General features: G+C 37.6%; 1 protein-coding gene and 1 non-coding gene across 6 annotated transcripts; one reads left to right on the forward strand and one right to left on the reverse strand.

The window, feature by feature from the left end:
• Nucleotides 1-3,482: 3,482 nt before the first annotated feature.
• On the forward strand, nucleotides 3,483-9,524 carry LOC107830251 (protein TIC 62, chloroplastic). Of its 5 annotated transcripts, none has more exons than XM_075254241.1 (15): nucleotides 3,483-3,817; nucleotides 4,771-4,873; nucleotides 4,973-5,045; nucleotides 5,136-5,184; nucleotides 5,291-5,491; nucleotides 5,672-5,774; nucleotides 5,870-5,942; nucleotides 6,044-6,154; nucleotides 6,769-6,921; nucleotides 7,091-7,218; nucleotides 7,349-7,510; nucleotides 7,645-7,818; nucleotides 7,904-8,086; nucleotides 8,295-8,477; nucleotides 9,196-9,524. In XM_075254241.1, exons 1-15 carry the CDS (start codon nucleotides 3,637-3,639, stop codon nucleotides 9,248-9,250), a joined length of 1,932 nt encoding a protein of 643 aa, XP_075110342.1. In that variant the 5' UTR covers nucleotides 3,483-3,636; the 3' UTR covers nucleotides 9,251-9,524. The 5 variants fall into 5 exon arrangements, with proteins under 5 accessions (XP_075110342.1, XP_016513246.2, XP_016513247.2 ...); XM_016657760.2 differs by having other exon boundaries at nucleotides 5,291-5,467; nucleotides 5,693-5,774; XM_016657761.2 differs by lacking the exon at nucleotides 7,349-7,510 and having other exon boundaries at nucleotides 5,291-5,467; nucleotides 5,693-5,774.
• Nucleotides 9,525-9,791: 267 nt separating this feature from the next.
• TRNAN-GUU (transfer RNA asparagine (anticodon GUU)) lies at nucleotides 9,792-9,865 on the reverse strand. The gene has a single exon. It is a non-coding gene; the product is annotated as a tRNA-Asn (tRNA).
• Between the last annotated feature and the right edge of the window lie 12,662 nt (nucleotides 9,866-22,527).

Below are 22,527 nucleotides of genomic sequence, written 5' to 3' on the forward strand. Positions count from 1 at the left end.
TGGAGACTCACCAACGGATAATTGGTGATTGCAAATGGAGTTGCTCGTGGCACGTTGTACAGGACAAATGCAGAAATATGCCAAGGTGAATTGAATGCGGTACAATATGAGATTTCTGCAAATTTATGGCACAAAAGAATGGATCATATGAGTGAGAAGGGATTGCAGATACTTTCCAGGAAATCACTAGTTTCTTATGCCAAAGGTACAATGGTAAAATATTGTGACTACTGTTTATTTGGTAAGCAACATAGAGTCTTATTTCAGACATCGTCTGAAAGAAAATTGAATAAACTTGATTTGGTATGTTCTGATGTTTGTGGTCCAAGAGAAACTGAATCAATGAGCGGTAACAAATATTTTGTTACTTTTATTAATGATACTTCACGAAAATTGTGAGTTTATATTATGAAAACCAAAGATCGGGTGTTTCATGTTTTCCAGAAGTTTCATGCTCTAGTGGAAAGGGAGACAGGCCAAAAGCTAAAGCGTCTCCAAAGTGACAATGGAGGTGAATACACTTCAAGGGAATTTGAAGAGTATTGTTCGAACCATGTGATAAGACATGAAAAGACAATTTCTGGAACCCCACAACACAATGGCGTAGCTGAGAGGATGAATTGCACCATTGTTGAGAAGGTGAGAAGCATGCTCAGAATGGCTAAACTGCCTAAGTCATTCTGGGGTGAAGCAGTTCAGACAGTTTGTTACATAGTAAATAGGAGTCCATCAGTTCCATTAGAGTTTGACATCCTAGAGAGAGTTTGGACCAAAAAGGAGGTGTCCTACTCACATCTAAAGGTATTCAGTTGCAGAACTTTTGCACATCTACCAAAGGAGCTGAGAACAAAGCTGGATGATAAATGTGTTCCCTGCATATTGATCGAATATGAAGATGAAGATTTCGGGTACAGATTGAGGGATCATGTAAAGAAGAAGGTCATTAGAAGCAGAGAAGTGATCTTCTGAGAAAGTGAAGTTGGAGTTGTAGATGATCAGTCAGAGAAGGCCAAGAATGGTATAATCCCTAACCTTGTTACCATTCCTTCTACTTCTAACAATCCTACAGTGCAGAAAGTAGGACCGACGAGGTTTCCAAGCAGGGGGAGCAACCTGGTGAGGTTATTGAGCAAAGGAGCAACTTGATGATGATGTCGAGCAAGTGGAGTACCCCACTTAGGAAGAAGAACAACCTCAACCTCTAAGGAGATTAGGGAGGCCAAGGGTAGATTCATGCAGGTACCCATCCACAAAGCATGACCTCATCAGTGATGAGGGGGAGCCAGAAAGTCTTGAGGCGCTTCCCATCCAGAAAAGAACCAGTGGATGAAAGCTATGATAGAAGAGATGGAATCTCTGCAGCAAAATGGCACGTACAAACTGGTTGAACTTCCAAAGGTAAAAGACCACTTAAATGCAAATGGGTCTTTAAACTCAAGAAATGGAAATGGCAAGCTGGTCAGATACAAAGCTCGATTAGTGGTAAAAGGCTTCGAATAGAAAAAAGGTATTGATTTTGACAAAATTTTCTCAACTGTTGTCAGAATGACTTTTATTCGAACAATCTTAAGCTTAACAGCTAGCCTAGATTTTGAAGTGGAGTAGTTGGACGTAAAAACTGTATTTCTTCACGGAGATTTGAAAGAGGAGATCTATATGGAGCAGCCAGAAGAAATTTAAAGTAGCTGGAAGGAAACACATTTGACTCATTCATGAAAAGTCAAACTTACATAAAGGCATATTCTGATCCGTGTGTATACTTTTTTCTGACAACAATTTTATTATTCTGTTGTTATATGTGAGTTACATGTTAATTGTAGGAAAAGAAAAGGAGTTGATCACAAAGTTGAAGGGAGATTTGTCCAAGTTATTTGGTATGAAGGACTTGGGCCCAACACAACAAATTCTGGGTATGAAGATAGTTCGAAAGCGAGCAAGCAGAAACCTGTGGCTATCTTAGGAGAAGTACATTGTACTGGAATGCTTCAACATGAAGAATGCTAAGCCAGTCAGCACACCAGTTGCTAATCATCTTAAGTTAAGCAAGAAGATGTGTCCTAAAACAATGGAGGAAAAGGAGAACATGACTAAAGTTCCTTATTCCTCAGCCATCAGAAGTTTGATGTATTCAATGGTATGCACTAGACCTTATATTGCTCGCGCTATTGTCAGTAGGTTTCTTGAAAATCCTGGGGAAGCAGTCACGTGGATACTCAGGTACCTGAGAGGTACCGCGGGAGATTGTTTGTGCTTTGGAGGAGCTGATCCAATCTTGAAGGGCTATACAGATGTTGATATGACAGGTGATATTGATAATAGAAAATCCACTACTGGGTATTTGTTTATATTTTTAGGGGGAGCTATATCATGGCAGTCGAGTTTACAGAAGTGTGTTGCACTCTCTACAATTGAAGCGGAGTATATTGCCGCTACTGAAGATGGCAAGGAGATGATATGGTTGAAACGGTTCCTTCAAGAGCTTGGATTGCAGAAGGAGTATGTCATCTATTGTGACTGTCAAAGTGCAATAGACCTTAGTAAGAACTCATGTACCATGCAAGGACCAAACACATCGACGTGAGATATCACTGGATTCGAGAAAGAGTAGATAATGAATCTTTAAAAGTCTTGAAGATTTCTACAAGTGAGAATCTTGCAGATATGCTGACCAAGGTGGTACCAAGAGACAAGTTCGAATTGTGAAAGAACTTGTCGACATGCACTCAAGCTAGAAGTCTGGTGTTACCTCCTTCAGGTGAATGGGTCTGGAAGGGGAGATTTGTGGGGTCCATCCTTATAAATGAAAAAAAGAAAAGGAAGGAAAAGTGTCAGATTCCATCATGACTTATTTCGGATTTGATTTGCAAATCTGCAAATTGTCAAAAATAGTAGTGTTAGACAAAACAATTTGCAATTGCAAATTGCAATAACCAATCGTTTGGATTGGTGGAGGATTGGACGTTCAACACTATAAAAGGAGAGCTTCGGCTCTCACTTCTACACACCAATCTCAAAGAGAAATATATCTGACAGCATAGAGAGCAGTGTGATGTATTCACAGGCGGAGTAGTCTGTGAGAAAAAAAAGGAGTGTGTGAGCGATATTGTCCTGAGGTGAGAATCTCAAAAGAGGGTTATTTTTTGAGTGTATAGTGGTTCATGGAGTATTTACTCGGGACTACGGAGTGTAAAATTCCTCATTATAGTGAATTACTTTGTTTCTCTCAGGCCCGTGATTTCTCCCTTATTTAGAAGGGTTTTCCACGTTAAAATCTTTGTGTCCTTGTTGTTCTTTTTATTCTTGATCACCGTATCTTGGCACTACGTTATTATTCCGCTGTTATTACCGTGAAAATTACTCGTGTGGGGGTTTATTCCCAACAAGTACACCTGCACTGTCCAATTTTTTTTAATTCTAGAAGTTAATATTAAACAAAAATAAAAGATTATTTTTATAGATAATATTGAATAATTTATTAATAAGAGTTGCTATGATATACACTATGTGGTCAGAATCTCCTGAACTTTTATACTGGGGATCTTTACATCCACATGGCTTATTCCGGCCAACCGTTTAAACACAGAACTACAACAGTTTCTTTTCACTTTAATTTGCTGATTTCCCACAAAATCAAGAATGCCAGCAATGGAACTGCGCTGCTTACAGTCTCTCATCACCAGCAATATACCCCGAAATGGTTTAGCAGAGAAGCCATTTTTGTGTGGACAGCCTCTTACTTTGATTCAGACTAATGCTAAGAGATACCAGCCAAATTCCAAGAACCTCAAATGCTTTCGTTTCAGAGCTCAGATTTCAGGTAATGCAATTTTAGTTAGAGTTTATGTTTTACGTATGGGCTAAAAAAATTTACAGCTGATTATCTTGCGTAATTGCTTGTACTCCTACTGTCCTACATACTGAAGAAATATAGCTAATGTAGGTAATTTGGGATAGACCAAATTCTCTAATTCTCAAACATGAAGTATTAATTTAGAAGGGAAAATTGCAATCATTATCTATTTCCTTCCAAACATGTCACCTTTTTAGCTCCAAATGTTTTTCTGGAGTCAACTAAATACAATTACTAATCAGATTCTAGATTTTTTCAGAAGGGGAGCCTTGGCGTAACTGGTAAAGTTGTTGTCATGGGACCAGGAGGTCACGCGTTTGAGCCGTGGAAACAGCCTCTGGCAGAAATGCGTACAATAGACCTTTGTGGTTCGGCCCTTACCCGACCTTGTGCATAGCAGGAGCTTAGTGCACCGGGCTGCCCTTTATTCTAGATTTTTTCTCCTTGCCCTCTGTAATTTGGCTCAAATTACTGCTAACAGTGGAAAGGAAAGAATTTAAACGTTTGATAATAACTAAAATTTAGCTAGAACTGGCAATGAGGTAAACTTGCAAATGGTGGATGGTCTCATTCAGGAAAGCGGTACCTGAATCAAAAGCAGCTTAATGCTAATAGTAGAGTGCTAAGTTATTCCTATTAGGCATCTTCTAAAAATCGAGCATATCTAGAGGTAGAAACTCTTCAATGTATAAACTTCAAATAGATGAATTGTTGGGATGTATGATTATGCCTTTTCTGGATGATCTTCTATTAGCTTTTATAAGCATGATTTGGAGAGCTTTTAAAGGATGATTTCCCTGTGGAACCATCTCTAGAAGGAAACAAATTTATTCATTTCTCTATGATGTGGTTTAGATGTACTCAACAAATATGCAACCTTCTAAGTAGTGTTATAGTTATATGGATATCTGAATGTGCAGCAAAAGTTAGCTCATTGGAACCTGCAAAAGATGTCAAATCAAAAGATGGAAATCTTGTTTTTGTTGCTGGTGCAACTGGTAAAGTTGGTTCTCGGACTGTAAGGTTGTGTTTCTTTTTTTTTTTCAACATTGACTTCAGATTATATAAATCCAATAAACCTGCTATTAAGTCTGTTTTGCTGAAAGACCAGAATGTTTTCAGGGAGCTTTTGAAATTAGGTTTTAAAGTTCGAGCTGGCGTTCGGAGTGCTCAAAGAGCTCAACCTCTTGTCAAAGTAAGAGTTCTGACTAGTGGTAACGTATTAAATTTACGGGTCAATGTGTGTCTAGATCCTTTATGGCTCATCAATTGTTCCTTGTTACAGAGTGTTGAGCAGATGAAACTTGAGAATGCTGCGGATGGAAGAGCAAAAGGTAAGATTGATGTGGAAAGGACAACTGGTAACTGGTTAGGTATTAGCAGTTTAGAGTAAATGTACTTCTTTGGAAAATCACATGTTACATTTGGTCTTTAGCCCAGCTATAGAGAAGCTTGAAATTGTGGAATGCGATTTGGAGAAAATTGATCGGATTCGGCCTGCACTGGGCAATGCATCAATCGTTATATGTTGCATTGGTGCCAGTGAGAAGGAGATCTTTGATGTTACTGGACCATATCGAATTGATTACCAAGCCACTAAGAACCTTATTGATGCAGGTAAAAAGAGTTCTGATTTTAGTTGTAGACTTCCTCACTACAATGCCAATAAGTTGGTCATACTGTTAAAGGAAATGTTATACTAGATAATTTCTCCTCATGTTGTCCTCTTCAGTTAGTTCCTATAGAAGCAATTGGTATTGACTAAATTCAGATGTGCTGCCAATAAATTACTCAAACTAACATAGAATGAGTGACAGAAAGTTGATATCTTTCTCCGTGCAGCAACTGTTGCAAAAGTTGACCACTTTATCTTGCTCACATCTTTGGGAACAAACAAGGTCGGTTTTCCTGCAGCCATTCTCAAGTAAGTCTGGGAGTCTTCTGATTCACATGAGTCCCCGAAAGATGTATTTGGCTTTAAATATGAATATGATTCTCCTTTTTCTTTTGGTATGGAAGTTTGTTTTGGGGAGTCCTTGTTTGGAAAAGGAAAGCAGAAGAGGCACTGCTCGCCAGTGGGCTTCCTTATACAGTGAGTTCTTCTAATTTATGCATTGGAAAGATTACATAAGTGAGGTGATCTGGATTTGTGTGAAATGCAATATGGTGCTTATATTTCCCCTGCTATTTCAGATTGTGAGACCTGGAGGAATGGAACGTCCTACTGATTCTTACAAAGAAACTCATAATATTACTCTTTCGGAGGAAGATACTTTATTTGGTGGTCAAGTGTCGAACCTTCAGGTTTTAACAAATCTTTATTTGCATTTCTTCAAGCATATACCTCTCTGGTGTAGGTTGATATGTTTTCTGCTTTAACAAAATTTGACATGACATGAATATACATCGCAACTTGAAAATTCAATTGGCTTGTGATGTATAATAGTTTCCATAAATAATTTTCATGTTGAGAATTGCACTAGCTACTGTTTTATATTCTGCTCAGTGAAAAGTTCTTTTTTTTTTTTTTTACTGTGTCAAGTTTCAACTAGAAGTATGGATTGACTGCTAAGGTTAAAATGTTTATTTTTGTGGTTCAAATTTCACAAGCACAGTAGTCCTACAGGACATAGCAAATAATCCCATTGGCTAAGTGGATGACGAGCGATTATGAGTTAAAAACCACATGTATTTGTTATCTCTAGTGTCATGCAACAGCATTTTAACTAGGCTGTTAGGGGGTAGCTCCTCTTATAAGCGGTATTTACTTTCTTGAACATTCATAAGTGGCACGCACGAGATCTATTGACATTAAGAAAAGTGGTCGAGGTATTTGCTAAGTCTCACAAATTTTATTTACATAATTGCGCTAGCAATTTACAGTTAGCAACTAAGACAACTCTGATTGATAAAATCAGGTGGCAGAACTATTGGCGGTAATGGCCAAAAACCGCAGCCTTTCGTATTGTAAAGTGGTTGAAGTAATTGCAGAAACAACAGCACCATTGACCCCCATGGAGGACCTTCTTGCGAAAATTCCTCCCCAACGTGTTGAGGTTTCACCAGCCAAGGTAATTTCATTTAGTTCTTCATGAAAAACAGAGAAATGACTTGCCCAAATTGGCTTTTATACATGAATATGATATTGAGGCATTCAATAATAAGTATCAAATATTACTTCATTTTTCTTGTTTCGGAAGGAATCTTCTGTTTTAACGTTATTACGCCGATTATTTCTAGGAAGCTGGTGATTTACAAAAGCCTGCAGCTTCAAGCAGTATTACGTCTGAGATCCCAAGCACCTCGATTGAGAAAGAACCTGCTGAAACAAAGTTGAAGGCAGCAGCACCACTCTCTCCATATGCTGCGTAAGCTTGATGGTTTTTATTTATTTTCTGTTAGGTGTATGTTTCCTCTTCAAAAACCTAGATGCTTTTTTTCTATTTCTGGAAACTATGAAGATTTAAAGCCACCAACATCTCCTACTCCAACCCCTAGTGTCGGAACAGGTTCGACCAAAGCAGGGTCAACAGTGGTAGCAAATGATTCAACACCACCTTCTTCCGAAATTAATTCTTCTGAAAGCTCAATCCCTGAAACTGATAGCAAAACTCAAGTGACAGACAAAAAGAAAACAACTCCTTCCTCACCTTATATATTGTAAGCTCATTTGCAGCCTCTTCTCCTTAATGTTCACTGTTGTTGACTTGATACAAAATGCAAAGACTAGACATCCCAGAATCTTTCACTGAATGTCACTGAAATCTTACATATTGTTACTGTTATTATTGCAGTTATGAAGATCTTAAACCGCCTACATCTCCTGCGCCAAATCCTCCCAGTGGTAGCCGAGTAAGTGCAAGTGGAGCTGAAGATGGCAAAACCACTACGTCAGCTTCTGTTGTCGTTGACGGTACTTCTGACAAAGCAGAATTGCTGACTGCAAGGCCTTTGTCTCCATACACTGCGTTAAGTCATTCCTGAGTTAATCCTATTATTTATGCGCAAGTACAGATCGAGTAGCTTATTTGCTGACTGATACAATATTGGCAGTTATGAAGATTTAAAGCCACCTGCATCTCCAAGTCCAACACCAAGTGGTCCGAAAGCCTCAATATCAGCAGAAACTATATCACAACTTGCTGGAGGCAATGACATCTCACCGAGCATCACTACCATTTCAGCTGAGAAGGATCCTTCGCATACTGTAGCTTTTTGTCATTCTCCCTACCCTTTGTAAGTTGCGATAGGCCTTCTTTCGACACGTTGGACAACTTTGATGTCAAATTTCTTCAATTTTTTTCTGTTTCACTGGCGGCATTTATTTTGTTGGAAGTATTTGTCTAGTCTGCTTCTTCCTCAGTTTCTATAGATATCCGATTTTCTTCAAGTGTAATTGTCTTTGGACAATTTAATCACTTACTGACTGATTTGTTGTTGCCAGTTATGAAGATTTAAAGCCACCAACCTCCCCAACTCCGACACCAAGTGGTCCGAAAGCCTCAACAACAGTGGAAGTTACATCACCACTTACTGGAGGCAATGATGTGGCAATCGATACTGCTACCGATTCTGCCAAGGAGGATCCTTCAAAAAGTTTGGCTTCTTGTCGTTCTCCCTACCCTATGTAAGTAGAGATAGCTTTTAACTTGACAGATGCACTGCATCAATTTTGATAGTAACAGGATAACAGCTATATATTCTTCATTTTTTCTTATTTCAGAATAAGTGGAAGTATCTTTTCACTAACTTGACCATATATTTTTAGACTTTTGTGTCTAGTTTCCTGATCAGATCTTTGTCCTGGAAAGAATAGAAAACAAGATAAAATGAGTGAAGTAACATACTCGATGTTGAGTCATAATAGTCCAGGTTCCATTGATTTTGTTCATGTTATTATATGGTTTGACTCATTTCTGATTTATCTTATGGCTACACCATGATCAGATATGACAACCTTAAAACCCCCCAAACACACACACACACACACACAACCATCACCAAATGGCCCAACCGCGTCACAGAAAGACAAGACTCAGCTTCCGATCACAGAGAAATCAGGGGATAAAAAGTGTGTAAATGCTTTAAGCGAACACCTCATTAGCCTTTTACCGTGCAAGATCCCCTTTACTTGACTCCTTATGCCTTCTTATTCTTGCCTTCAGACAAACTCGCCAATGTAGTACTTGATACTAGCCTTAAAGGCTAATGATTTGTGTTTTAGATATCTTCGATCCTCCTGAAGGATGAAGAAATGAGATAATACATGCATGTTTTGTCCTGTCTTTTGCTTCTTTAAGCAGCGCCATCAAACTGAATATACTGCCTTTCCTTGCAATGAACAGGTACGAGGACTTGAAGCCTCCAACTTCTCCAACGCCATCTTTCAAGAAAATGTGAAGGACTTGAATCTTGTTCTGTTTTGCTTCAAGGAATAAATAACTAGTTGTATCTCGGCAAGCCTATTGTGTAATGCATCAACTCAGCATTACAGTTGGAGCAATTTTTTTATGTCATTATTTTGTTCTTACCCTTGTATTTAACTTGTTGATGCCAACTTGAATTCTGTCGACTGTCAAGTCTATTAGCATTCAGATATCTATTGTATAAAATGACACCACATTTCCCTTCTTTATATGTGAAAAAGGAAAGGAAATTTTCCAATTTTGTACAACAGAGCAGCTAATTTTGTGAATAATCAATTTTTGGGACAATAGTGATTTTGATGGAGGGTATAGGATGGGTTGGAGACATGGACAGTAATATTTGGTTGATAATAAGTAATGAACTATCAAAAGAGTATGTGTTGGTGAGATTAAATGTCTGAAACTGTGGAGGTTCACACTTGGATTTGGTTATACTTTTGTTGAAACTCAAAGTAGTGAGTTACAGTGGAGGGGAAAGCTCACTAAAGTTTGACCTAAAAAAGGACAATAAAAAACGCTAGAAGGAGGGCTTGAACCTCCGACCTTGTGGTTAACAGCCACACGCTCTAACCAACTGAGCTATTCCAGCTTTGCGTAAGAGTTGACTCTATCATAATAAAACTCAAACTAATCCTTTGTTATTTGTTATATATCTTTGGCTAACTTTTTTGACTCGAATAAAAATGGCAGGGGTGTCAAATAGACGGATTGGGCTGATTTTAAGCGGCTTAAAATGGATTGAGTCAAATAAATGGGAACTTGGACTGAGATGGGTTGGCCAAGTTGGGCTAAAATTTGGGTCATAGCCCAACCCGCCCAACTCTTACCAAGTTAAAATGATTTTTTTATCAATTATTTAATTATTAAATAAGACTTTTTTCTTTTGTTATGGTTATATATATAATATCAAACAAAAGAAAAATTAATTTTAAAGATATTTTAGCATAGGATCAATTTGGACTAAAAATCAGCCCAACTTTAGATGGGTTGAAATGGATTGGGTCAAGATGGGTTGATGGGTGAGTTGCGCGGGTCAAATGGTTTAAACTCAAATTGTCACCCCTAAAAAATAGAGTAAAATATAAGGAATGTTGTAAAAATAATACTCCTTCCGTTTCAATTTATGTGAACCTATTTCCTTTTTAGTCTGTGCCAAAAAGAATGACCCCTTTCCTTATTTAGAAACAATTTACCTTTACACAATGATTTATTGCCATACAAAATATATGTGCCTCATTTTACACCACAAGATCAAAAATCTTCTCTCTTTTCTTAAACTCCGTGTCCAGTCAAATGGGTTCACATAAATTGAAACGGAGGGAGTAGTACTTATTACCGATGCCATACAAATGGATAAGTCGTTATTGGTATTAACTAGTCTTAGATGTTATATCTCTTGGATAAGAACAATGATAAGTTGGTAAGACCTTAATCATACAGACCTATTTAGACTCATTAAGGCCTCATTTATTTGCACTTAATAGAGGTCTGAATCTTAATCATTCAGATCTTAGACATTAAGTGTGTTTGATTTTAAAGTCTGAATCTTAATTAATCAGATCTTAATCATTGAGTGCGTTTTTTTTTGCTTCACAACCACTTAATGGGTCTGAATAGGTTTGTATGATTAAGATCTATAACAGAGACTTGACTTTATTAAGATGCTATCACATATTCATTATTAACTACCGCCACCGCCTACTATTATCAACTACCACCATGTCGCCACCACTATACTCAACCACCACCACCACCTCCACCACCACGCCACCATCATCCCCAATCATAGCTGCTACCATTATTGACCATCACCACTCACTATCCCCACCACTCCGACCACCATATATCATTCTCACCCACAATCAACACTCATCCACTTCAACTACTACAATTGACCACCCCATCACCATCAACAACCACAACCGACACTGCCCATCCTACCACCATCCACCCACCACCTTCCTCAGTCACAACTAATACCACCACCCACCATTATTAACTATCACCACCCGCCACCACCATCCTCAATCATTATCGCTACCACTACCAATCACTATTAGCTGCTAGCATGAACCACCACCATCAACCAAAACTACCACCAACCACCGCATCTAGTCGGCATTCACCCGTTAGCCATCACCACCAATAACTATCATATTTTAAAAAATTATATATTTTATTGATAGAATATTAAATTAGTTAGTATTTCATTTGAATTTTATGTTTAATAATTTTTAAATAAAGATAAATTTTATACATTCAGATGTTAAAAATCAAACAGTCTTAATTATTTGTATTCAGATTTTAATACACATCTTAATATATTCATATGTGTATTCAGATTCAGATGTCTTAATCTTAATACACATTTTGATATTCAGATGTGTATTCAAATTCAGACGTCTTTGTGAGCACGTGATTTTTGCCTCACATGAATTACTCCAAAAAGAATTTCCAAAATTAGTTTTTTTTTATTAGGAATTACTGTGCAATTTGCTTGAGTGTTTGCATATTTTGTGCATATTTAATTTTATTAATGCATTGAAAATACAAAAATATAGCATCTGCATTTAGAATTTAGTTACATTTTTAGATTAATTAAGTAAATTATTGTTTTACAAAAATAAAAATTCACAAAAAATAACATATTTTTGTATTTTTAGTCAAATTGTGTGATTTTTCTTTTAATTTAGTATTTAATTATTTATGATAATTATTATTTAAAGTTAATTAATATTATTTTCGCTAATTGGGTTTTAATATCAAGCTTTTAATGTTTTCTTACTTTTCATAAAATTGAAAAATATAAAAATAGTCTTTGTATTTTAATTTCCAAAAAGATTAAAAGAAGGATTTCAAATATATATATACACTTAGTTTAGTTTAAAATTGAAAGCCTTTAATAAGTATTGAGTAGTTTTTAAAATTCTTTATGGCTATTTTATTTTCATTTTTAATTATTTCTTACTATTTAAATAATTAGTATATTGGTCTATCTTTAACCAAAAAATAAAAAAATAAAAAAAAGAGACGAAACAAAATAAGAAAAACAATGAAAATTGAAAAAAGAGTAACGAAGCACAAAGCAGAAATGCTAGGAAATGAAATTTCAAAGTGTTCCTTTCCAAGTTATCCTCGTGTGTTTGTGGAAATATTCCAACAATAATCTAGAGGGATCCACACATTCCAAACATACATATTTAATTAAAAATACAGTGCACATGAATGGACAATAGTACAAACACATGTGGTTCACACAATTCTTTCTATCTTTTGCTTTTTGTGCAAGATATATACACACACGATATAGATATGGGGAAAAAAAAGAATAGAAAAAGAGAAAGTGGGGAACAACACTTTGAGATATAAGGAGGATTTTCGGGGAAAAAGGAGGGGAACAAAATATTTTGAGTTTTTCTTATTTGATTTGGGTTTAAAATATGGAGAAGATAAGTTGTAGTGGAAAATGTACTAATTAAATGCCCATTTAAGGGGGTTGAAAATCACAGAAGGAGGACATTCGGAGAGAACACGACCCCCCCTCCCCCTATTTTCATCTTCCTCACACACCCTACCTCAAAAAAAAAAAACCAACACCCATCAACTTTAGCTCCTTCTTCTCCATTTTGAACACCCATCGAGACCTTCCTCTCCTTTAAGCTCTCTCCCTTCACTCCCATTTTGAAATATACACACGAGACAGCGAAGGAGGGATTCTGCAATTGGAAAGTTACAAAAGTAGATTTGGAAATAAATAATGAAAAAAAAATCTCTGAAAAAGCTGAAAGAAATAAGGATTTCGAACCGGATTTTGAGAAGAATTAATTGCTGGAAATTTAAGGTTTATATCTTTGTTTTCTTCTGGATGGTGAAGTTGTGAAAGCTGAGATTGGGAACTGGCCGATTACGCTGTGTCCAGTAGCTGAGTTCCGGCATTATTTTCGTCTTTTTCAGCCTCTGCTTTGGCTTTCAATTTTTATTCGTTTCAGGTATGCTCCATACTAAATCAGTTGTTGCTTGAGTTTATGAAATGAGGAAATGAATTATTTATAGCCTATTGTTTGTACATACACTGATTAACCAATCTTTCATTTGGTGAATGGTGATTATTGGTACGATTCTACTCTCTGCTTGCATTACTTGTGCTCTCGCTCCTCTTGAAGAACAAAGCTACTGTGCTTTGCTTATTTTATTTTACCTTAAAGTTATTTTTATTTATAGATTAGGTGCCAGATTTCCATTAAACGAATTCCTAGTATTTTCTGTTTCTCGCGATCCTTTCAGTGAAATGGTAAAACATCTGAAAAGTTATCATTGATTAGATTTTGTTAGACTGTATGTATTGTACCATAATTTAGTTATAAAAGAGCCAGTTATCCATTATCCCATTGTAGCACTTATAATAATACATTGGACATTCATGTTGATATTGGGGAACTAATTCATTTTTATAAAAATAAAAGTCTTTTACGTTATGCTACAAGCCTACAACCCCAATATTTTAAAGATTTTTTAGTTATATTGGCAAAGTTAATTTGGTTCTCCAAATGATACTGAAGTAGGAAAATGCAGAACTACTTGTTTATTTGTTTTTCTTAATGAAATGCAACATTTCATGCACTTATTTTTATAATAATCTTTCATTTTCTGATTAGTTTTTTATGAGTAGTGACAATTTATAAAAGCAACCAGCACAGAGTAAGAGGTTATTCTTCGATTCGTTGTAATCGTTTCCTTGTTTTAGTTCTGCTATTGCACGACACTGCAGATGATTCACAATATTTTTATCCATAACTCTTTATCCTTACAATAATCTCAAAATAGTTTAAGAAACAATTCATGAACATCGTAGCTTGCTTTAGGCGCGATTAAATAAACAATCATGGCTATGGATATGGTTCCCGTGACGTAGTTGTGATGCTTGATTTATATAAATCTGGGGGTGCATTTCATGTGACTCGGTTCTAATTGCAACAAGGTTAAATAGAACGTGTCGTGAACTGCTGGCACATTTATATAGCGTAGCTTACGATGTGTTTTAAATAACTTTGAATTTTTTCCGAAATATTAAAAGCGACATTTAATGCACTTATTTTTATAATAATCTTTCATTTTCTGATTAGTTCTTTATGAGTAGTGACAATTTATAAAAGCAACCACAACAGAGTAAGAGGTTATTCTTCGATTCGTTGTAATCGTTTCCTCGTTTGAGTTCTGCTATTGCACGACACTGCAGATGATTCACAATATTTTTATCCATAACTCTTTATCCTTACAATAATCTCAAAATAGTTTAAGAAACAATTCATGAACATCGTAGCTTGCTTTAGGCGCGATTAAATAAACAATCATGGCTATGGGTATGGTTCCCGTGACGTAGTTGTGATGCTTGATTTATATAAATCTGGGGGTGCATTTCATGTGACTCGGTTCTAATTGCAACAAGGTTAAATAGAACGTGTCGTGAACTGCGGGTACATTTATGTAGCGTAGCTTACGATGTGTTTTAAATAAATTTGAATTTTTTTCGAAATATTAAAAACGACATTTCATGCACTTATTTTTATAATAATCTTTCATTTTCTGATTAGTTCTTTATGAGTAGTGACAATTTATAAAAGCAACGACAACAGAGTAAGAGGTTATTCTTCGATTCGTTGTAATCGTTTCCTCGTTTGAGTTAAGGACTATTGCACGACACTGCAGATGATTCACAATATTTTTATCCATAACTCTTCATCCTTACAATAATCTCAAAATAGTTTAAGAAATAATTCATGAACATCGTAGCTTGCTTTAGGCGCGATTAAATAAACAATCATGGCTATGAGTATGGTTCCCGTGACGTAGTTGTGATGCTTGATTTATATAAATCTGGGGGTGCATTTCATGTGACTCGATTCTAATTGCAACAAGGTTAAATAGAAGTGTCGTGAACTACGGGTACATTTATGTAGCGTAGCTTACGATATATTTTAAATAACTTTGAATTTTTTCCGAAATATTAAAAGCGGTTAAAATAATAGCACCCTTTTTGCTTTTTGCTTTTGCTTTTACTTTTGGCTATAGTATCTTGAAATATCAGATTAAAGTGTTTGTGCACTCAAGTGATGGAGTAAATATTCTCTTTCAGCATTACACATTACGTATAACACAAATTAGAGTAAATGTACGCAATTGTGAAGTTTCTTTCTCTGTTGTTTGTTTGGCATGATTGATCCATCTTTTTTTATGCATTCAATTAGTAGATGGTTTATTTCCATACTTGAGCCTTTTGTTTAAAAATTGTTTAGCAACCGAACTTCATATTTTGGTTTGAAGCAATGAAGATTTTTGGCCGTTTGGATTTAGATAATTCAAGTCTAATTGGCCAAGAGCTAATAAAAATTCACAAGCTAGTTTCATCTTTCTGTAAATAATCTATCTCTTTTTCTATATTAATTTCCATAACATGGCCTTCATAATAATCTTAAATTAGCTTTAGAAAAATAATTAATAATTTTCGTAGTTTGCTTTAGGCTCGATTTAGATTAGTATTGTGATTATGTATACGTTCGCGTAACATAATTGCGAATTTAACTCTAAAAAAGACTCGAGGGATGCGTTCGCGCAACCTCAATCAAATTTTCTTAAATAAATAAACAAAGCGTTATTAATTGTGGACACGTTCGCGTGACATAATTTTTGACGCGCCAAAGGAAAAGAGTATACGTACACGTAACTCAATTCTTTAATTACGAATAAATCAAGTATTTAAAAGCGGTTTAATAGTTGAAAATGCACATAGGTTTGATAGTGTTTTAAAATCAGATAATTAGGCCAATAATAATAGTTGAGCAACCGTGCTAGAACCACGAAACTCGGGAATGCCTAACACCTTCTCCCGGGTTAACAGAATTCCTTACCCGAATTTCTGATCCGCAGACTGTAAAACAGAGTCAACCTTTTCCTCGATTTGGGATTTGAACCGGTGACTTGGGACACCATAAATATCCCAAGTGGCGACTCTGAATTTCTTAATATAAATAATCCCGTTTCGATTGTCCTTTAATTGGAAAAACTCCCTTATGCCCTTCAGGTGTAGGAAAAAGGAGGTGTGACAACTCTGGCGACTCTGCTGGGGAGCGAACCCAGAATCTCTGGTTCAGGGTTCAAGAATTCGAGCTTGGATAAATTGTTATATTTGGCTTTATTTATTATCTGATTTTTACATGTTAGGGCCTAATGTGCTAAACGTTACTTTTTACCGCTTTAATATTATCTGAACTGTATATATAAACTGCTACGAAACCCTTTTTCTTTCTGAGTTTTCTGAATTTATGGTGCACACGTGCGCGTGGCCCACTTTTCTGTTAGAAGTCATACCAAATAGAACGAGGTTGGGTCAAGTAACTAGGCCAGGTAGACTTTTGTGCTCCCGGTACGTTGCCCCCACTTCGGCTCAAGCTGTCCGCTTGGGTAAGCCGAGTTTAGAACAATGTACCCCAGGTTTTACACTTAGAATAACTCAACTTCATGTCAGATACCTAGTAGGAACGTTTGATTGCATCATGTGCAGTTGACTTTGGAGACTTAACACAGGGGTTGGGTCTGTCTAGGACAGGTGTACCCGAAACAAAAAGACCATCTTGATGCATCTTACTTGCTATTTGTGCATTCATTTGTTTCGGATTTGCATGTTGACCGGCTTATAGGGGAAAGTTAGATAAGGAAAATCAATGTGAGAACTGAGAGAGAAAATTGTCTGTTTTTGAAAAAAAACAATTTCCAAAATAATGTTGAAATTTTGCCGAAATTTGTTTTTTAAAAAAAATGTGTTTCTTTTAAAGAGTGGTCTTTTTACGAACTACATAAGTTTGATTCTCACCGGATGTGAGATACATAGGCAACCCACATCGGGCCCAGCTATTTTTGAAAATAAGAGGGGAAAATAAATAAATAAAAATAATAATCACAAAAGATGTGGATACATAAATATCATCGTTTTGTCATAAGTAAGGCGATGCCATTCTTGTCCAAAATATGCCGAATGTCCCCAAAAGGGCGCCGGAATGCCGTTTTTGCAAGAACAGCCGCCTTTGGTCGTTTTTTTTTTAAATTTCGGGCCGGTTAGCAAATGCAGCCTTTAAATCTTCTTCATCGAAGTGCTGAAAGGTCGTATTGACAAAGCCGGATATTTTTATGAATTTTTTTTTTAGTGATGATTTTTTTTGAGTCAAAATGAGTCTTGATTTTTGTTTTTAAAATCAAAATCACTCACAGGTACAAAATGAGTACCATTCAGAACCCACCATTCACAGATATAGATGAGTTTCTATTTCGGCTCCAGATGTGATGGTATGAATTAGGAGGAGATGGTCAGGAATGGGTCATTAAGTATTTGGGAGCTCTCACAGATATTATGAAAGTTAAACCACGCGATGATTTGATTACGGCACTAGTGACTTTTTGGGACCCTGTTCACAATGTCTTTCGCTTCTCTGATTTCGAGCTTACTCCCCTTTAGAAGAAATAGCTGGATATTCTGGTTTTGACTGAGATTTGAGAAACCAGAATCTTATATTCCCAAAAGCTCCCTCTGTACACCGATTCTTTGGTCTTTTGAATATCAGTAATCAAATCAGAAAAAGCAATGTTGTCAAAGGGTGTTGTTCTTTCAACTTCCTATATTCAGGGTTCGGAAAGCCGAATGGGTTTGAAATTCATGAAAAGGGCCTTACTAACAAACAAAACAAGGACACCTGGAAGATTCACCGTTGTTTCGCTTTCATAGTGGCTTTTCTAGGAATCATGGTCTTCCCAAACAAAGAGCATACGATTGATATTCGTATAGCCAGAGTCGTACAAGTCCTCACTACCAAGGAACATCACACTCTTGCCCCGATCATTCTCTCAGACATTTATCTGGCGTTGACTTTGTGTAAGTCCGGGGCAAAATTCTTCGAAGGGTGCAATATTTTGTTGCAAATGTGGTTGACTGAACATCTCCGACATCACCCCAAGTTCATGCAGTATGGTCCAAGCAAGGACAATTTCATCGAGAGTTATGAAGAAAGAATAAAAGATTATAAATCTCCAGAAGGGGTGGAAGCCTGGATATCCCATTTAAGATCTTTAATGGCAAGTCAAATTGAGTGAACTTTGGGATGGCTCCCGGTAAAAGAGGTGATACACATGTCAACCTTAAAGAGTTATTTGCTGCTGTTGGGTTTAAGAAGTGTCCAGTCGTATGCGCCACAGAGAGTTCTAAGACAGCTAAGGAGATACCAAATGGTGCCTGATGATGAAGATTTGAGTGTGCAAGTGATTGAGCTACACCCCGAAGCCACACTCCCTGAGGCTTTAATCCAGCGGATTTGGAATGGTTGTCGATACTTGAAAGATGATACCTAAGTTCCAGATCTTGCAAAAGGTGAGGTAGATCCAGGTTATGGTAGGTGGTTTGAGAAAAGATCTCGTGTGGATAATGAGCCAGAACCCGATCCCAGAAGGCCCATAAAAAGACCGCATATCCAAGCCTTTGATGACAAAATCCAAGAACAGTTGGCTTGGGGTGAAAAAGAAAAGGGGTACAAAGCGACTATTCATGCCTTAGAAAAAAGTCTCAGGAACCTCAATTTTGAGAAATACTTACAAGCACAAGAAGCAGAAGGCGAAAAGAAGATTCTGATTTGCGAGAATAAAACTCTCCGTGCTCAGCTTCAACAGATGAAGAAAGCTTCCGAAGCGCCAGTAAGAAGTCGAAAAGATCAGAGAATTATTGCCAATCTGATGGAAAAATGCAAGATTATGACTCCATCTTGACAAAGACTGAAAAGGCGTTAGACAAAGCTAAGGAAAAATCATACAGTTAAATGATGAGACCAAATCTAGTGAGGAACGCCAAGTAATGAGATTTGAAGAAGAAATGGCTCAATTTGGGAGAGAAAAGGACCATTGGATACATTCAAAAGCTCAACTCCATGAACAATTGGAAGAAATGAGAAGGTACAATAGAGAACATCAGCATGCAGATATTGACAGGGAGAGAGCACAGGCAAGACTCGATCAGGCCAGACTTCGGGCTCAATTGGAGTCGGCTTTAGATCGCGAGGGCCACATAAGAGATATAGCCACCACTCGCCAACAACAGTTACAAAACCAAGACCAGAATCTCCAGGACTTCAGAGCACAAATCCATGATTTGGCTGTTTACACCTCTCAAAGTTATGTAAACTGCCAAGGAATGGATTATGAAAGGTTTTTAGAGAATGCACCTATTTTTGCTCGTCATCTTGCAATGGAGTTAGAGAGGATGTACCGTACACTAGGAGGACAACCGGGTCAAGCCCCACCATGAGCAGATGTTCCAGTGATTGAAAGCAAAAGATTGTGGAGTGAAGCGTAGTCATAGTTGTTGGAACTTGTCATATAATAGTCATGTTTTAGTTTGAGTCCATGTCGAGTCTTTTAAACCATTTTCTTAAAGTGTTGTCCAAATGTAATGTCATTTATGTCATTGTACTGTTTTGTTTGTTAAAATAAATAGAGATAATAATAATTGTTTCCACCAGAACTACGCTCGGTCTGATTCATGCAGGGTCATGATACGTAGGCAATTTTCATAAGATTCGACCACAACCAAAAGAAAGGAATAAAATGAAAAAAAGGGGAGGGAAATAAAAGATAGGCGTGAGTAACAATAAAAGGGAAAGGTCGGGAAAAGTTGGGATGACACAAGCAACCGAGAAAATGCATGGTAGAAATGACTAATTGCCTAGGTGCATTGCATCCCTATGTATGGTTATTTATTTGTTAAAACTCTGATCACTAACAAGTTTGGTTGTTGTTATTCAGAATTCAAGCAGTTAGTACACCTAAGCATACTGGCAACCCACCCCTACCAAACTAGATCCAAAGGAGAAATAATCATGTCTATCCCAGATGTAGACACCAGTGTCATTGAAGGAGAAGAGTTGGACGTTAATGCCATAAAAGAAGAGATGCACACATTAAAACAACAAATGGCCAAAATGTATCAGACTTGGGCTAAAGGAAAACCGCCATCTGCTTACCCGGCTAACCCTACCTTCACTCCACCACCGGCTTAAACTCAGGATCATCCTACCACCGATCTATCCCCGAGCTTGCCCATTTACTAACACTACCGGGGCACCACTTCTCATACACCACAATCTCCACCCCCTAAACCAATTCCATACCCTCCTCCACTAGTAACTCCTATCTTCGTAGCACCTCTACCAGCTACACTCCACAAATCTCCTAGCGAGCCTATGTTCCAGGCCCAGGACAATCAATACTACCCCTTGGAGCCCACTTTCAAAGCTCCAGAAACCCATTCCTATACTCCTCGCTTTGACCTCCCGATAGAAGCTGATAAACCAGTCAAAAATACCGAACAGGAGGAGATGTTCAGGAAAGTTAAAAGCTTAGAACAATCATTTAGAGACATGCGAGGGTTGGGAGGGCAAGTCAGTGTGGCCTACAAGGACCTATGTCTGTTCCGGAATGTGCAATTACCGGTAGGTTTCAAGATGCCCAAGTTCGATCTATATAACGGGCACGGTGATCCAGTAGCGCACTTGAGGGGTTTTTGCAGCAAGATGAGGGGATATGGAGGAAAAGATGAATTGTTAGTGGCTTACTTCAATCAGAGTTTGAGTGGATCAGCATTGGAATGGTATACCCGCCAAGACCATGGGAGATGGTACACATGGGATGATCTGGCGCAAGCATTTTCTTGTCACTTACAATACAATCTTGAGATCATTCCAGATCGACTGTCCTTGACTAAACTTGAGAAGAAGCACAATGAAAGCTTTAGAGAATATGGTTTCCGATGGAGGGAGCAAGCAACAAGAGTAGACCCCCCAATGAAGGAAAGTGAGATGGTAGATTACTTCCTACAGGCTTTGGAACCTACTTACTATGGCCATTTGGTCTCAGCTATGGGAAAGTCATTCAATGAAGTAGTAAAGATGGGGGGCATGGTAGAAGAATGCCTCAAGTCGAATAAAATCATGAGCTATTCGACTATCAAAGCGACTACTCAGGCTATTCAGGGCGGCATAGGAGGGATTGGGAAGAAGAAGAGAGAGGAAGCAACAATGGTTGATTCAGGAACGTGGTCTGGATCCAGAGGTTTGCCTTACCACTACAATCAACCTCGATCCCACGAACAAACTTATCACCACAATCCACCCCAACACTACTATTCCCCACCAGAACCTCATTTTTCCGTCCACCATGCACAAGCATACAACCAACCTCCTGCCCACACTCAATGGCATACTCCCGTCCTACAAAATACTTACCTACATCCACGATCCTACCAAAGCACTCCCGGACCAAGTTTCTGGCCTAGTCAAGCATTCAAGGGTGAAAGGTTGCAGAAAAAGAAAACCTTTACTCTGTTGGGAGAATCATACACCAGTCTGTTCCACAGGCTAAAACAGCTAGATATGCTAAGGCCGATACAGTCCAAACTGCCAAATCCTCCTCCAAAGAATCTTGACTATACTATCAGCTGTGAGTATTGTTCTGGTACTCCGGGTCATGATACAGAAAAATGCTAGCACTTGAAAAGTGCGATACAGGAGCTCATTGATACCAATAGAATTGAAGTTCAAGCTCCCGAGGCGCCCAATATTAACAAGAATCCAATGCCAGCCCACCAGGAGGCAAATATGATCGAAATAGTGCATGCGGAGGGAGAGCCCAAGAAGCCATCACATACCATCATGATGATTTGGTCTAGTGGAGTCAAGATAGATGAACAATCAGCAAGTGAAAAGTTGGTGATCAAGCCAAGTAAAAAGAGTGTTGATCCATCTCTGGCAGTTGAAAAGGGGTCTTTAAGCAAAGTTGCGACAAAACAGGAAGGGGCAAAGGTGATTGTACAAGGAGTGGCCAGCAAACCCGTCATAATCGTGGAAGGTGCTCATACAGACCATGTTATCATCAAGCCGGTGACCCAGTTACCAATAATCAATAGCAAGGCTATTCCATGGAATTACGAACAGGTAATCGTGATGTACAAAGGGAAGGAAGTCAAAGAAAAATTCTGTGAAGTACAAAGTTTGACTCGCTCGGGAAGGTATTTTACTCCCGAGGAGTTAAGAAGAGCTAAAAATAATCCAGCGCTAGTAAAGAAAGCCGTAACTGAAAAAGAAGCAGAAGAATTCTTGAGGAAGATGATGCTACAGGACTACTCTATCATGGAACAATTAAGAAAGACGTCTGCTTAAATTT

This window comes from Nicotiana tabacum, chromosome 5 (genome assembly GCF_000715075.1).
Source record: "Nicotiana tabacum cultivar K326 chromosome 5, ASM71507v2, whole genome shotgun sequence".
Lineage (NCBI taxonomy): Eukaryota > Viridiplantae > Streptophyta > Magnoliopsida > Solanales > Solanaceae > Nicotiana > Nicotiana tabacum.

Bases quoted from the DNA above. Each gene is read 5' to 3' on its own strand.
- LOC107830251 (XM_075254241.1), top strand. From the start codon at position 3,637: ATGCCAGCAATGGAACTGCGCTGCTTACAGTCTCTCATCACCAGCAAT. The intron at 5,943-6,043 runs GTGAGTTCTTCT...CTGCTATTTCAG, and splicing joins CCAGTGGGCTTCCTTATACA to ATTGTGAGACCTGGAGGAAT. The intron at 6,155-6,768 runs GTTTTAACAAAT...TGATAAAATCAG, and splicing joins GTCAAGTGTCGAACCTTCAG to GTGGCAGAACTATTGGCGGT.